This window comes from Borostomias antarcticus, assembly GCF_949987555.1.
Source record: "Borostomias antarcticus genome assembly, chromosome: 1".
NCBI lineage: Eukaryota > Metazoa > Chordata > Actinopteri > Stomiiformes > Stomiidae > Borostomias > Borostomias antarcticus.
The window spans coordinates 20178960-20195735 of NC_140234.1; the positions used below are offsets into that span (position 1 = coordinate 20178960).

Below are 16776 nucleotides of genomic sequence, written 5' to 3' on the forward strand. Positions count from 1 at the left end.
CAAAGAATATCCTAGCGTAGCAGTCTCACCCAGTCACAAGTTCTCAAACTCCCTCAATGACAACGCCTAGTCACCTCAATGTGACATTGTCATCTAGTGGTTACATGGTGTAATTGCAAAGGAAAAGCTGTCTCAAACTCAAACTCCCAGCATTCAGCTCTAATGCGCTCGTGGGACCGGGGGTCTTGTTTTAGGCAGTAAACCGAATGCCGCAAAACCCAGTGGTACTATCTTCCAGCATGTCGTTGCTATGGGTGATGGGCGAGGAGGGGAGCATACTGAAAGATGACAAATGGAGACTGTGGAGGTGAGTTTGTTTGTATTACTGTGTACTTGGAGTTCAGTGAATGCATGGTCTAGAGTATTTTGGGCTGCCTGTCTGAGATGCTTGTCACTCATGCTGATTCATTTCTTTACCTGTAGCCGATGAACATGTGTTTTGGATGAGTCATGTTTCAGGTTGACACAGACAGTAGCCTATAGTAGGTAGAACAATAGTCTATTATTTATCTTTTACCTTTAAACAGTAAAGGTAAGCAGCAGACACAATAGAAGGATGATGCATAATGACAATATGTACTCAAGATTAAACACCATTTACACAATATGGAATCGCAGGCATAGTGTCCTTTTCATAATAGAAAGGACAAGGCATGCTGGCCGTATTTGAATCCCGTGGTCTGAGCTGAAGGAGAAGGCCAGGAGCTGCAGGGTTCAGTTCGGTCTAAGTGCTCGTCTTTCACACGTACTGTACACTGCTGTGTACACCACGCACACACACGCACACACACACACACACGCACGCACGCACGCACGCACGCACACACACACACATACACACTTGTGTGTAATGTGAAGGGGCTGTTGAATCAAAGTGACACTCCGTTTCACAATATATACAATATATAAAAACAAGACACATATGGATCAATAAGTCGATTTTTTAAGATTTAAATGTTTTATTGCTACTATGCTTTTCTATTATTTATGACAGCTCTTTTCAGATCACATCAGAAATGCTCAGAAAAGGCAATGCTACTAAATGCCATGTTGTCTTCAGGGACATCATTATCCATAATAATCTATAATAATATTATGTACTGTATACTGAAGTGAGAGGGCTCCCCCATTTACTGCACCGCATCCCTTCAGATACCCAACAGCCACCTGTTTTATTGTAGCAGACTTTTATACTGTAGTCTATAATATTTTATCACAACAGTCTTTTAAAGACTGCCCTATGTGTGTGTGTGTGTGTGTGTGTGTGTGCATATGTCTGCGGGTTGTTGCGTGTGCATGAGAGAGAGAGAGAGAGAGAGAGAGAGAGAGAGAGAGAGAGAGAGAGTGTGTGTCCCCAAGGCTCCTGGGAGTCTTCATACGCTTTCCTTTTATAGCCTCTCAGACATGCGGGGGAAGGAGCAGCCTGTGAGGGAGTGGCCCACTTCTACAAACATGGCTGCCTGGTGGGAGCGGTGTGAATGTGTAACCAGGTGCCTGCCCCTCCCCTCCCCTCTCCCCACACCCCCACCTTCACCCCCCACCCCTCCCCTGGTAGGATGCAGGGGGGGGGGGGGGTGTACCGGGGGAGCCTAGCTGCCCGTCACTCTATCTCACAACACCGTGAGAGCCACAGGACTCATGCTGTCCTCCAGCACACCCACACACAGCCACTGAGCGCCAGCGAGAGAGAGAGAGGTGTAGCGAGGCGAGAGAGAGAGCGAGAGAGAGACAGAGAGAGGTGTTGTGAGGAGAGAGAGAGGTTGCAAGGAAGAGATAAACACTGAAGAGAGAAAGAAAAAACTGAAGGATTTTCTTGTTTCTCCCGAGGAGCTGCGAATAACCCTCGGAGAAGGATGTCTGAAGGGGCAGAGGGAGAGGAGGAGATCCAGTTCCTGCGGACGGTGAGTGCTGCTTACTTCCTCTCTCTCGGTGGGGATGACCTGCTCGGAGCCCGGCTTCTGGACGGGGAGAGGGGGGAAGGAGGGGTGGGGGGTGTGGGGGTTATGGGGGGAGGTTATTATGGGGTTAATCATCTAGGATATGAGCATGCTAAGTTCTGATTTGGAGAAGGCTATGCATATGAGCTGCTGTTCCTCTCTGTCTCTCCGTGGACTGTCAGATTGGCACTCTGTACTTATGGTGTAAGGTCTGGAGTTGACCCATAATCTATATGATCTCCTGCTGCATATCAGATTGCTCTCCCAGCTCCCCATACTGTTTGTAAATGTTGCTGTTCTGGCAAGAGATATTTAAGTCAATCTCTAGTTGCAGTTTTCAAAGCCATGCCCCCCTTCTGTATTTAGTAGACTATTTTTGTGGCGCCCCGAATGTGCCATGACCTGCTTATTACTGGCTCTCTATAGTGACTGTGATTGCTTTCTTCAATCTTTGATCTGTCTCAGACTTGCTATTCTAATCAGCTGAGAATAGTTATGAGAATGGTCAGATATTTGGAAAACAGTCAGGCATTTTATATGCCCTATTTTTTATATATATATTTTCATCACTTCTAGAATATTCTACATGCTGGGTGTTTTCGGGGGGTATGTGGCTGAGGGTGTGTTTGAGTGTGTGTGTGTGTGTGTGTGTGTGTGTGTGTGTGTGTGTGTGTGTGTGTGTGTGTGTGTGTGTGTGTGTGTGTGTGTGTGTGTGTGTGGTTGAGCGTGTGTGTGTGTAGATAGACAGGGGCCGGTGCATCTGTTAGCATCGTTATCTATTTATACCTCAGGAAAGGAGAGCCTGTCAGTGACAGAGTAGGAGACTGAGAGACAAGCTGCCTCCAGCCTGCAGGGGGACAGCTGGACACGGGCCCCGGAGCCGCATGGACACGCACAGAGACTCAGGGACAGGCAGAGAGACAGACACTGAGACACAACAAAGACACACAGGGAAACACCAGTAACTCCAGTAACACAGAGCAATCAATACAGACGCTCCAGTCTAGGGGCACAGAGACAGAGCCATAATGAGCAACAACATACAGTACATTACAGACAGAGACAGAGGGAGACACCTGCTATAACAGATGGACCCACCAATACACAGCACTGAGGAGAAGATCAAAGCAGACCAGACTGTTTGTGTTCAATCATAGCTCAGTTATTGCTGACTATTCACTCTCTAGTGTGTCTCATCTAGCTGTGTAATAATAGAGGGGAAATTCTTGACATTAGATGTTGTAGTGACACTATATGTCTCAGGCTTGGACATGCATGCAAGCACGTCGATTACAGTGCCTGTCAAGCTTATGAAGTCAGCCAGTCGGAAGAAGATTGTGCAGCCTTTGTCAATTATGGCCCAAATATATGGAACACAATACCTATAGATATCAGGGAAGCCAGCTCGCTAAATACTTTTAAAATAAAGCAAAAAATGTATCTCTTCACTTTAGCCTTTACTGTAACTTTGCACTTGCTGGCTACTGCGCTCCTTTTAAAATATTACATCCTATGATTTGAGCTGTTTAAAAATGTTATATTTTATGTGATTTCTTTATCTTATCTTCTTTTAATTGTTTTATCATCCATCTTATTTTCCTGCTTTCATGTTCCTTTTATGTCTATTTTATGTGAAGCGCTCTGTTCCCTATTGTAAAGCACTCTGAGCTGCATTTCTTGTACGAAAGGTGCTATACAAATAAAGCTTTACTTACTTTCAATATGAGGTCAGCTCACGTCAAACCACTAGACAGCAATACAGAACAACACTGCTGACACCCTCGACAGAGAACCATAAACACTCCCATTTCTTTTGACCAGACAGAGCAGGGAATAAATTGTGAGTCACATGCTTTGGATATTTCTCCCGTTTGTAGTGCAGGCTAAATGATCTACCTAATGGCCTGGAAGACAAGATAGGAAAAGTATTCTGCGGTATACTGTACGTGTATTTGATCGCCTAGACTTTTGAATGACAATAGTCTTGTCAGTTTGAGGATAATAATGATGGTAGACTTAGTATAATTATGTCGACTAGGCTGGCTTCCCCTGAGCGGTCCGAGCACCTGTCTGGCCTGACTGGAGGTGTGGTGCCAGATGAGGGAGATCACAGAGGGGGGGCTCAGGTACCCCTCAGTACCTGGAGCGTCAGGAGCTGCCAGGCTGTGGCATTCTGTCTCCCCCAGACAGAGAGGCCTGTCATTTCCTGCGAATGAGCGCATTGCGAAAGAGCGGATCACAATCTCCCTATTCGCTTTCTTCCCACCCTCTCTCTCTTTCTCTTTCTTACTCTCTTTTTTGGCACCCACACATCTCACATCTTCTCCCTCTCTGGGACTTCTCTGGAAAAGGAGGATGAAGGCAGGGAAGAGCGAGGAGGGTGGCCTGATATTTCCGTACTCCGCGTTCCTCCGGACTCGGGCAGGATGGCATTTATTAACAGGGCAGAGAAAATGGGGAGGAGGCCGGAGGAGAGTACACGGACGAGGATAATGCTTTTTTTTTATACAATTAGATAAATCCAGTTACCCTGAAGACACACAGTACCGACAGAGAGGATTGTTATTCATACTGTGCATCTTAGCCAGAGTTTCCTATCTTCTCTCTCCCTTTACGAAAGCTCTTTAACAGACGGCTTACTCAGCAACACCAGTGCACTGAAATGGAGTGAATGATACATGTTTGATTATGAAACAGCCTGAGGCCATTGTGACTCATTCAGGGGCTTAGCTTTTACTGTAGTGCTGTTTTTCGGGTGCTTGGTGTGGTTTTGGCTTGTCCATTCAGACAGACCAGGTAGCCTAAGTAACACCAACAGTCTTTTGTCCTCAAATATGCATTTGCAAAAATATAATGCATATTAATATAATAATTTGCAAAATAATAATTAAAAAACGTAGAGACCACACGTACAGTCTGAGATAGCCTACCTACAGTACAGTACAGTAAGTTTACCTTGCAAGAGGACGACAGCAAGCTTGCTGTCTTTAGACAGTAGAACAGCCCTACATTGGCCACTGACTACCCCTGTTGCATGAGTGAAAGCTGTGTCAATGTATTGTGATAAACAGTAGTGGTGAGAAGCATGCGAGCGAATGAGCTTGAAGGGGTATTCGAGTTCCAGTCTTTAGCAGCAGTATCTTTTTATAGTTTGCCACTATAAGCCCACACACTCTGGGGGGAGAGAGAGAGGAGAGGGAGCGAGTGAGTGTCCTACTTGCTAGCATCCACTGGGAGTGTGTGTGTGTGTGTGTGTGTGTGTGTGTGTGTGTGTGTGTGTGTGTGTGTGTGTGTGTGTGTGTGTGTGTGTCCGCACTAGTGTATAAGATTTATGTCAAGCGTGTCACTTATGTCATGTACTGTATGCACGCCTCTGATTGATTATTGTGATTGACTGGCTTACTGCGAGTACAAGTGAAGCTTATTGCTACTGTACCAAGGCATGAAGGTCTTCTTCAGCATCATATGTTGGGATATATGTTGGGATGGTGTGTTTGAAACTCACAATGCGCAATTTGAAAATTCCCTTAATAGATTTCCGTTAATATCTCTCTCTTTCATTATTTTACTTCTCACACACTCTTTCTACCTCTCTCTTTCTCTCTTTCTCCCTTCACAATTCTATTTCTATTTATTCTTCATAGCCAATCAGAATCCAAGGTTCCCTCTGAGTGCATACTCAATTATATGTTCCAGGGAGACTGGGAGAGACAGTATTTGTTCATGAGAGATAACTATATGGTTCATGATGATATGAGGGTGAAAACAAATCTAGGATATTTATTACACACTGTAATGTACGTATTGTATCCATGGGTGTGGCTGGCAGCACCAAAAAGGGACTCCTGTGGGGCTTCCTTGGCGGAACTGGAATAGAAGAGTTTAGAGAGGAGAGAAAAGGAGAGGAGAGGGTGGAATGACAGCATGGCCAGGCTTAGGGAGTGCTGAGCCCTGGAGATGAACACATCCACACTAGGATTCCACACAGCACCTGTTAGCCTGCCGCTGTGCCATGGCCACAGTTTACACAATAAACAGGTGTCCCTGTCCGCTCTGATCCCCACAAAGTCCCTTCTGCTCACAAAGTGATGCCACTTTGTAACTGAGACCGTTGCCACCTGCGAGGACAATTTGCTCTGTCAAAACCATTACTGGGTGTCAATAAGGCCACCAGGTGTGTGTGTGTGTGTGTGTGTGTGTGTGTGCGTGCGCGTGCGTGTGTGTGTGTGTGTGTGTGGGGGGGGGATCTCCTGCTCATAGGCTATTTTTTTGCTTTTCAGTTTGTTGTAGATTTAGCTTGCAATCCAATCCAATTTTTGTATGTGTTCTTATATGACAGCACTAGAGTGGAATTAATTTAGTCCTTTGTGACAGTCGCTTGCTGATAAGGAGCATTCCTAGAGGCTTTGGAATAATTTGATTTAATCTTAATTTCAGTGCAGTACTACTGGAATCATGTTGATGATTGATGATGATGATCATATTGATGAAGTATTGCTCAGATTTCCTCAGAAGAATAACTGTAGCAGTTCCAATCTGCCAGCTGACAGAATCTCTCACCCATGGTAATCTGCGCAGGGTTTCTAATATTGGAGTTGTTTTAAAGGAGAATATGTTGTAACCTACAGAAGATCTCAAGAACAAGACAAGGCAGCCCTCTGCTGATTTCATCTTACAATGTAGCCTAATATCGTGCCATTCATGGAATGTGATCTGCCGTGGCTGTATAGCATTAGCATTTGGTTATTCAGTAGAAGACAGACTATTCTCAGGATTCCTAGTTCCACTGCTGAGTGTCTCTGTAGGCCTTCTCCAAGAGAGACTCTGCTCTCTCTGAGTATCTGCTGGTCAGCAGAAGAAGGGAATGTGAGAGTGACAGGTGCAACCACCTAAAATAGAAGTTGAGGAGGGGGGGGGGGTCAGAAAGCAGGGTAGAGGGGCTGACGGAAAGAGGAAGGGAGAAGATAAGTGAAATAATAATCTATCTATCTATCTATCTATCTATCTATCTATCAAACACACATGCACAGTGAACCGGTTGTTGAAACCAACAGTTACATACCTCGTAGTATTGTGCCTCTTGGCTGTGCTTAATGCATTAACTGACACTGTGCTGCAACATTGACGATCATATAACTGTTGGCACTGCACTGATGTACTGTAGGAGGAGTTGAGCGGCTCTTTAAAGATGATATTTCAGAAGCGGGGTGTTTGGAGGATCTAAACCTTCTCCTGCCCTCAGGCAGCAGTGACCCAGACGTCCCACCTACCTGCCAGGCGACAGTTGGAACCATGGTTGTCCTGCAGAAAGAAAGAGTGTGTGTGTGTGAATAGTATTCCTCTTGGATCTCTATTAGACAAAGCCAATACAAAGGGCTTTCCCACTCTGCCCCTCGACACACGCACCCAACCCCAGATCCATATTGACCATCTATCTTCCACCCCCATTTGCTGTCCCTCACTCAGTCTGCTGGGCTCTGGTCGGTGCTATTTACAGGGGGTGGCCCACATCAGCAGACTTTGATCAGGGCTGCTGGCCAAAGGCTGGAGGCCTACAGAATGCTGTTAGGTGCCGTTGTCTGCACATTTGAATGATTGTATTAAGCGTGGTGGTCTACTCTAAAACGGATCATTAGCAATATGTTTTGAATCAGACTGTATCTGGAGCGGTAGTCCCCACCTCTACTCCTGGAGATGAACTAGCTGCCCAGTGATCCTGGCTGAATGTCTCTGGAGATGCCAGGATCCTCTACGTGATACTAGCCTCTTAACTAGGGCAGTTGCGCAACAAGAAGTACCCAGCAGGTCATTAGTTACCTAACTCCAGCACCTGTGAACCTCCCGTCTGCTCCTGTGCCGTCCGTCCTCCTGACCTGCATGGGAAATGGACTGCACTTATCTAGCGCTTTTATCCAAAGCGGTTTACAATGGCCTCTCAATCACCCATTCACACACACATTCACACACCGATGGCGGCAGCTGCCATGCAAGGTGCTAACCTGCTCACTGGGAGCAATTTGGGGTTCAGTGTCTTGCCCAAGGACACTTCGACATGTGAACAGGAGGAGGCGGGATTCGAATCGCCCTACGATCATTGGACGATCCACTCTACCACTGAGCCACAGCCGGCCTATATTTTTCCTCTGTTTGAGCCTAGCAATTACATTACTCCGGTGAAAACAACCTTCGGATCCGGAGGCCATGGAACACACCCAGATGGTAGTGTATTTGGGCTGGAGATCCAGAGCTTCTTTGCCTTGAATTTTCCCAAAACGCCTGTGTAATCACATATAGTTTTCGCAGTTCGAATATGTAGCCATGCAAATACGCATTAGTGTAATCCAGGCCTCAGACACTCCTGTCCATATTCAGACTCCTGTCTATATTCAGGAATTGTGTAATAGTCACAATAATTGGTCTACAGTACAGTATGTGTGCATGTGTGCTTGTACATGTACAGTATACATGTGTTTATTCGAATCTACAAACTACAGTACTGTATATTCATTTATCTCCCTTCTCCCCTCTCTCACTCCAAACATCCACATGCTCAAAGTAGGGCTGCACAATTAATCGTGAATTAATCGAAATCGCGATTATGACTTCCACGATTAACTAATCGCAAAAGGCCGCAATTAATGTGATTAATAATTTTGCTTTGAATTGAGTGTGCTAGGACTACACGGACGAATTACAGGCGCTTATGCTGTCTGACCAATCACATGCGTTCCCGCTGAGTGCGCTGTGCGCAGCAATTTCACTGAGAAGACAGATAGCAGTAGGTCAAGACAAGTGTCACAAGAGTATGCAGCCGTGAGTAGTGAAAAAATGAGCGAAAACGAGGTCAGTGAGTTAGTAGCAAGAAAGGGATCAACGTCCGTGATTTGGGAGCATTTTGGTTATTATATATTAATATTATATATTAAATATTAATCACAATTATTAATCACAATTAGCATTTTGAAGCAAATAATCGCAATTATTATCTTTTGTCATAATCGTGCAGCCCTAGCTCAAAGTGCTTGAACCTCCTGCTTCAACGATGGCTGTAAACCTACACCACCCATCCTGACCAGAAAGAAGTTCAATGGGTCAAGTCATACTCTGTATTCAAAGTGTCCTGCCCCTCCCCCCCTCCACACACACACACGCACACACACACACACACACACACACACACAGACACACACACACACACTCTGCCATACCTGTCAGTATGATATGGACTGGTCACATCAACACATTAACCCTGATAATGTGATTGGATTAGAATGAAGCTCTCATGTTTCTCATTGCCAGGCTCATTCTATAACAGTAATAGGTTTATAGTATAGTTTATATATATAGTTTAATAGTTTAAAGGCTTTCTCTCAGCTTTTCACGTGGCGGGCTGTTGGGAGAGGATCAGACTCTCACCTGACTCTTGGAAGGACACTGCCCGAGTTAGTCTGCTACTGTATGTTTTCCAAGTCACCACAACGCATGCTATCTTAATCATTTCCCCGTAAACAGTGGGCTTTTATTAGGTTTATTTGATGTAGATACAATATATTCAACTGTCACCATAGATTTATGTCTATCCATGTTACGATGCATGTTTAATGTTTTGGGATGTCTATGTTGTATATGGAGAATGGAGATACTATGGAGAGAGATTCGTGATGTGATGTGTGTGTGTGTGTGTGTGTGTGTGTGTGTGTGTGTGTGTGTGTGTGTGTGTGTGTGTGTGTACTGTCCTCCGTGTCATCCGATCGTACTGAACGTCTCTGGGCTCTGAGTCACACAGCGTCCGTCTGCTTTTAGACGCCACAAGCACTGCCTCATCTCCATATCAGGGTCTGCTCCTTGACTACTACTGCACTGCCCTCAAAACAGGCCCAGTTCAGTTAAGTTCAGCCCAGCTTAGCTCATTTCAGCCTTGTCCAGCTCTGTCCAGCCCTGTCCAGCTCAGTTTAGCCCATTCAGCTCAGTTCCTAATCTGAGCATGTCTATAGGCTGTTTACCACAGACATGTTTAAGTGGAAGGATGATTCAGGTGGTTCAGACTGAGATTCTGGTGTCTGTAGTGGCTCCCCAAGGCTGTAATATATCTTGTACACTACACATCCAGATAGTTCCTTCACTGTGGAAGGACCTTTGCATTGTTCTGGTCCTCGGGCTTTGAAGTGGCATGCATGGGGAGGTTAGGGAGGGAGGGACGTTATGTCCTGATTCTCAACAATCAAATCACAAAGAGGGTCTTATTTTGCATTTGACAATCCATGACTGATTCTTAAAATCGTGATCTCCTTAACAATGTGAACGCACCACATATTTGAAAGGAAAAGTAATATCATATTCTTATACAGTGTGTATCTTTTGATAAATAGGATTCCGATTCGATATTAATAGAATATGTTCAGCACAAACAAATTCATTGTGGCATGATTATTATGGCTGACGGGGACAGAGGGCAGGATGTTCCACTTTCCGCTGAGTGGGGGGTGAGAGGAGAACGGAGGAGAGGACAGGACAGAGGAGACAGTTCTAGGCTGAGGAAAAGATAAATGATAGTCTAACTAAAGGGAGAGCAGATTCTGTTTAGCCGAAGGGACAAAGATGGCTTCTGGGTACAGGGGAGGAGGGCATGCTATGAGGTCACCGATCCGCATTGCTTTTCAGCCTGTAAACGTCGGCTTCGCCCCTTCGCTTGACATCAGAGAAGCTGTCACCCATCCAGAGCGGTGCTGCAGGTCACCGGTCTCGGGACAGCACTGCTGACTGAGCAGAGAGACAGAGAGAGCGAACTGGAAGGAAGGAGTCTAGAGGGGGGAGGATCGAGTGGGACAGAAGAGAGATGAGAAACAACGAGTGCAGACTGATGAAGACAGTAGTGGGGGAGGTTTGGGAGATGGACAGGCTTCCATGATGTGTGAGTGGAGGGGGCAGCTGGGAATGCCTCTGTGTCAGGTGTGGGTACACGGGGGCGGGGGTCTTGGGTGGGGGTGGGGGGGGGGGGGTGGGGGGTGTTTATCGGTGTATTTGAACCCGTCCAGGCAGGGCCACGGTATTGACTGGGAGCCATAAATTGCTGTCTGTTATCATTCTGACCGCTGGATCTGCTGCTCTGGTTTTATGATTCCCCTCACCTCTGAGTGTTCAAGTATGTCCTCCTGACTACTGTGTGTGTGTGTGTGTGTGTGTGTGTGTGTGTGTGTGTGTGTGTGTGTGTGTGTGTGTACAGGCTGACCAGGTAGTGCTGCAATGTTCTGCGACGGTTCTGAAGGAGCAGATCAAGCTATGCCTCTCCTGCGAGGGCTTCGGGAATCGCCTCTGTTTCCTGGAAACCACCTCCAATGCTCAGGTAGGAACACCTGTACATCACACCCCCTCTCCCCCTACACCTCCTCTCCTTGTCCCCCACAGTCCATTTAAAAAGTTATCCGTCACATAAGGAGCCAGGGCTTTAACTGCTGTTATGGGTCTGCTCCCCGCAGAAGGTGCCCCCAGACCTGGCAATCTGTGCCTTCATCCTGGAGCAATCTCTGTCGGTCCGTGCCCTGCAGGAAATGCTGGCCAACACCGTGGAGATGAACGAGGTATGGGTCAGGCATGGAGGGATGGATGGGTGGATGGATGGATGGATGGATGGATGGGTGGGTGGGTGGGTGGGTGGGTGGGTGGGTGGATGGATGGATGGATGGATGGATGGATGGATGGATGGATGGATGGATGGATGATGGATGGATGGATGGATGGATGGATGGATGGATGGATGGATGGATGGATGGATGGATGGATGGATGGATGGATGGATGGATGAGATAGAGGTGGTAGATGTTTGAGAAAGAAGGATGAGACATGTTATTGACAATGGAATGTGGGTTGTCAGGAGTTTGAAACTCCTTGGCTTTTCTTCGGTTTCAGGTTTTGCTCAAATAAAAGGCAAAAGAGACAAAATATGTATTGTGTGATGAGAGGATAATGTCCTTGTGCTCATATTACCATATCACATAAAAGCGAATCCTTTTATGATCTTCTTTTCTTTTGTTTTTTTTCCAACATTACAACATATTCAAGGAAACATACTGTATTCTGGACAGCACTCACTAGTTTCTATTACAATCCAATATTATTATGTTACACTATTACCCTGGCAATTATTATTGTCATTACGGTATTCTCTACAGTATATGGTCTACGTATATGCATAATTAATTATTTCAAACTCAGGATGGGTCGCCAGTCTACACCTTTATAGACTAAAATGAAGAAATCGAATCTATTATTTTAGAGTAGATGCACCATTCAACTCAAGACCATGTAGTCACTATTACCTCTGTCTTTCTCCCTGACACCCCCAACCCTTTCCCCTCTCTGCCAACCAGGCAGTCGATTTGGACAAATGGGTATGTCTCTGCACATGTCTCATATCCTGTAACATGTCTCCTAAACCAGTCCCTCTCCATTGGTTCATAATCCCTTCCACTGGATGTCCCTCCGAATGACATAGTGCTGTACCATTCACACCCAGTTCCTGTTACCCTCTGTCTCAGTTCACCTTTCACCTCTGACATCATGGTGAGAATCCCCCCATCTAGCTCTCTGAAGTATTTATATGCAGAGATCTTTTGACTGTAAGAAATTGATTTCGCTAGCTGACTGGATTTCTCTGGTTACTGTCTTGTTGATTGCAGCCCATACCATAGGTTTCCTTCACACTCTCCTTCCACACCATGTCACCCTGTTGAGTCTTTATTCATTTTTCCATATTTGAATATTCGTTTAGCACTTTCTCACTCCATACCCATCATCCATTTCATCTCATGCAGCACAATCGCCACCTCCATTAACTCATTCCTTCCCTGTCGTGATGGCATCGTCCTTCTCCTTGGTTCCTCGTGTGGATTAACCCCACGTCAACTACCTCCCTCCCTCTTTCTCTCCAGTCGTCCATAATCAACCCACTTATCATCTTGCGTCTCTTTTGTCACCTAACAAAACATGTCAAAAACTAATTTGTTTCATCGCAACCATATCCAGATAAGGGCTGGAGATAGCAGTACAGTATTTCAAAAATCGCTCTAAAGATAGTTGAATAGAGGAGATAAAACATCTTAACGTGTGCAAGCCACATTATTCCAGCTACTGTCCGATATTATCAGAGGGGCTTTCAGCCGCAGGGGTAGGGCCCTGCAGCCGTGGCCGAGAGTCTGGCCTTTCCAGCGGAAGACTGGGGATGAGAATAGCATGGCATTCAGCCCAGCGGAGAGTCCCGACTGCCTGCGCCAGGGCAGGGGGGAAACCTGACCCCCCATCAGAGTGCTAGCTGGGCCTACCCCCCCCCCCCCATCCCAGCTTTCAGCCCTCCCAACCCACTAATACCCCCCCCCCCCCCCCAGTCCCCAGCTGTCCCTACTGAAGCCAGCGCTAATGTGGCCCAGTACCGATGGATCATCCCTGCCCCTTGACACACCTGCCCAGACCCAATTGACATGTATCCCGATGGATTGGGTGTGCTTAACCCCGGGACCTGCGGCCTAATCATTATCATACTGGTGCTGGTGATGATTGTTCAGGCTAACCATACCGAAACTACAACCCTAATTCTTTTTGTTTGTTTAAAACCTTGCTGGATGTTGAGAAAAGGTAGGATGATGATTACATGTTGGTGTTTGTGTTTTTTTTTCTGCGGCAGATATGACCCGTGGTGGTGACTGGATATGAATGTGGTTCTTTGTGTACTTTGTGTGGTACTTTGTCGTGTCTGCTCCTTTTGTTGGTTCTGTGGTTACGTGCATTAACCTGCTACTTGTGAATGTGATGTGCGATGAAGAGATGTTCAATGTGATGTGCGATGAAGAGATGTTCAATCAATCCCTTGAACAGTGTCTCTTCTCTGTACTGTTGCACTTGGTTGGTGTTGGTGTTGTTGTTGTTGTTTTGTTGTTGTTTCTACTGTATGAGACAGACCACAGATCTCAAGTGGAAACGAGGTGTGTGTGTGTGTGTGTGTGTGGGAGGGGGGGGGTATCTTTCTTGTTCTCCTGGAGGCATGACTGGCCTCTTCAGGCAGCGTCGTCGTTCCAACCGATTAACCCAGTGTGTCCTGCTTCCTCGCCCTTCTCTAGTCGTCCCAAGGCGGAGGCCATCGCACCCTGCTGTATGGTCACGCCATCCTCCTGAGACACTACCACTCTGGCATGGTGAGACCGCGCCCCGTCTTCTCCTCCTCAGCTCAAGCTATAACTCAGGACAGCTTCTCTTCTCTTCTCTTCTCTTCTCTTCTCTTCTCTTCTCTTCTCTTCTCTTCTCTTCTCTTCTCTTCTCTTCTCTTCTCTTCTCTTCTCTTCTCTTCTCTTCTCTTCTCTTCTCTTCTCTTCTCTTTCTGCCTCTCTCTCTCTCTCTTTCCCCCAATATGTTATCTGTGACTCTGTGTTTTCATAAAGTAATCCTCCTCTATCTCAGCAATCAGTTGACAGCGAGATGGCAGATACCGTTAAGGGACATTGTGTTGTGATGTAATCTCCCGTGCACAGTACCTGAGCTGTTTGACAACATCACGGTCGCTCACAGACAAGCTGGCCTTCGACGTGGGCTTGCAGGAAGACTCCACAGGTACAGTGTGGGCCCAGAGGACACAATCATTTTGCACTTAAAACATTATGATCACTGTATACAGGTATGTGTTCCTTATTATATGTGGTCTATTCAGGTACCAATGACATTATTAAACAAGAGACAAGTTGTTTCAAGCTGTCTTTTCCCACAGGTGAGGCTTGCTGGTGGACCATCCACCCTGCGTCCAAGCAGAGATCAGAGGGTGAGAAGGTCAGGGTGGGAGATGACCTCATCCTGGTCAGTGCATCATCTGAGAGATACCTGGTAAGGCTCTGTCACTTATTCTACAGCAACGTCACAACTGAGTGTTGTCCTCTTGAGTTATCTAAGCCCCCCCCCCCCCCTCTCTCTCTCTCTCTCTCTCTCTCTGAAGCATCTGTCCATTGCCAGTGGAGATTTGATGGTGGACGCCTCCTTCATGCAGACTCTGTGGAACATGAACCCAATATGCTCTGGATGCGAGCTGGCTGAGGGTACAGCAATCTGAGACCTCACTCTAATATACCTTGCACTCATTCACACACTAAACACTATTACTGTTACTCATATATGTGCTGTACATGTTCTCTGTCCCAGGGTTTCTCACTGGGGGTCACGTTCTGAGGCTGTTCCACGGCCACATGGACGAGTGTCTGGCCATCTCTACACCAGAGGAAGGAGAAGAAAAGCGCAAGTGAGCAGAGAGCCCACAAGACAACACCCTGTCCCCCTGTCTCATTGTGTCTGTGTCTCCCTGTCCCCCTGGCCACCCTGGCCACCTGTCTCATTGTGTCTGTGTCTCCCTGTCCCCCTGGCCACCCTGGCCACCTGTCTCATTGTCTCCCTGTCCCCCTGGCCACCCTGTCTCACTGTCTCCCCCTGTCCCTCTGTCTCACTGTCACCCCGTCTCAGTGTCCTCCGGTCTCCTTGCATCCCTGTAACCCTGCCCACCTGTTTCCCCGGGTCCCTCTGTCCCCAGGCCCTCTGGCACCCTGTCACCCTGTCACCCTGTTTACTTCAGCTTAGCTTAGTCACCAGTTATAAAAACAAAGCGCCCATGCGTCATAAATAAATCAGCGGAAGGATGCAAAATCAGTTGGAATGACAGTATTTCCGCGGCGGTCCCTGGGGCTCTCACCGTGACACGGGTCTCACCCCTCCCCTTTGTGTAGGATGGCCCACTATGAAGGAGGTGCAGTTTGCAGCCAGGCTCGCTCACTCTGGAGGCTGGAGCCACTGAGAATCAGGTGAGAGTCTCCTCTATTTCTCCTCCAGGTGAGCGGCCTCTCTCTCTCTCTCTCTCTCTCTCTCTCTCTCTCTCTCTTGCGCTCTCTCTCTCACTCTCTCTCTCTCCCTCTCTCTCTCTATCTCTTTCTCTCTCTAAAGTGAAGTCTGTGTCCCTTCACTTCACCCTTTAGCTGGAGCGGCAGTCACTTGAAGTGGGGCCAGTCCTTCCGGGTGCGTCACATCACCACGGGCCGGTACCTGTGCCTGGACGAGGAGAAGGGCCTCATGGTGCAGGACGCAGCGAAGGCCAACACCAAACTGTCGGCCTTCTGCTTCCGCGTATCAAAGGTCCGATGCTCTCGAACACCAGATCAGCATTGTCGACGCACCGATGCCCAAAAAACTCTGGCCTCGGTGCTACAGTACCTTTATTTAACCGTTCGTCCATACCTCTGTCCCGCCTCCCCTCCCTCCTTTCTCCCCCTCGTTCCCCTGAGCAGGACAAGGTGGAGGTGGCCCCTAAGCGTGACGTGGAAGGGATGGGCATCCCGGAGATCAAGTATGGAGAGTCCATGTGCTTCGTGCAACACGTCTCCACGGGGCTGTGGATCACCTACGCCGCCCTGGACGCCAAGGCTGCCCGTCTGGGCTTCATGAAGAGGAAGGTAGGCTCCGCCTGGGGGTCGGTCAGGCTAACGCATGCATTTCATCATTTCAATCAGTGTTATGGTTTGTATTGCTGTCCAGTTCGTGGGAAGCAAGCAACCCCGATGAAGGCCTATAAATGGTAAATGGACTGCACTTATATAGCGCTTTTCCACCTTAGCCGCACTCAAAGCGCTTTACAATGGCCTATCATTCACCCATTCACACATACATTCACACACCAATGGCGGTAGCTGCCATGCAAGGTGCTAACCTGCTCATTGGGAGCAATTTGGGGTTAGGTGTCTTGCTCAAGGACACTTCGACATGTGTACAGTCGGAGCTGGGATTCGAACCACTGACCCTTCAATCATTGAACGACCCACTC

General features: G+C 47.2%; 1 protein-coding gene across 1 annotated transcript in view; it reads left to right on the forward strand.

Moving 5' to 3' along the window:
• Positions 1-1853: 1853 nt before the first annotated feature.
• Positions 1854-16776, forward strand: part of ryr1b (ryanodine receptor 1b (skeletal)) — a gene marked incomplete at both ends in the record, with an annotated part of 61653 nt that continues 46730 nt past the window's right edge. Inside the window, 12 exons of the mRNA XM_084448655.1 lie at positions 1854-1901; positions 11161-11280; positions 11414-11515; positions 12305-12325; positions 14048-14122; positions 14456-14534; positions 14689-14801; positions 14911-15010; positions 15114-15210; positions 15689-15763; positions 15935-16091; positions 16244-16408. Of these exons, the coding sequence (XP_084304781.1) occupies positions 1854-1901; positions 11161-11280; positions 11414-11515; positions 12305-12325; positions 14048-14122; positions 14456-14534; positions 14689-14801; positions 14911-15010; positions 15114-15210; positions 15689-15763; positions 15935-16091; positions 16244-16408 (1152 nt within the window). The remainder of the gene's footprint in view (positions 1902-11160; positions 11281-11413; positions 11516-12304; positions 12326-14047; positions 14123-14455; positions 14535-14688; positions 14802-14910; positions 15011-15113; positions 15211-15688; positions 15764-15934; positions 16092-16243; positions 16409-16776) is intronic.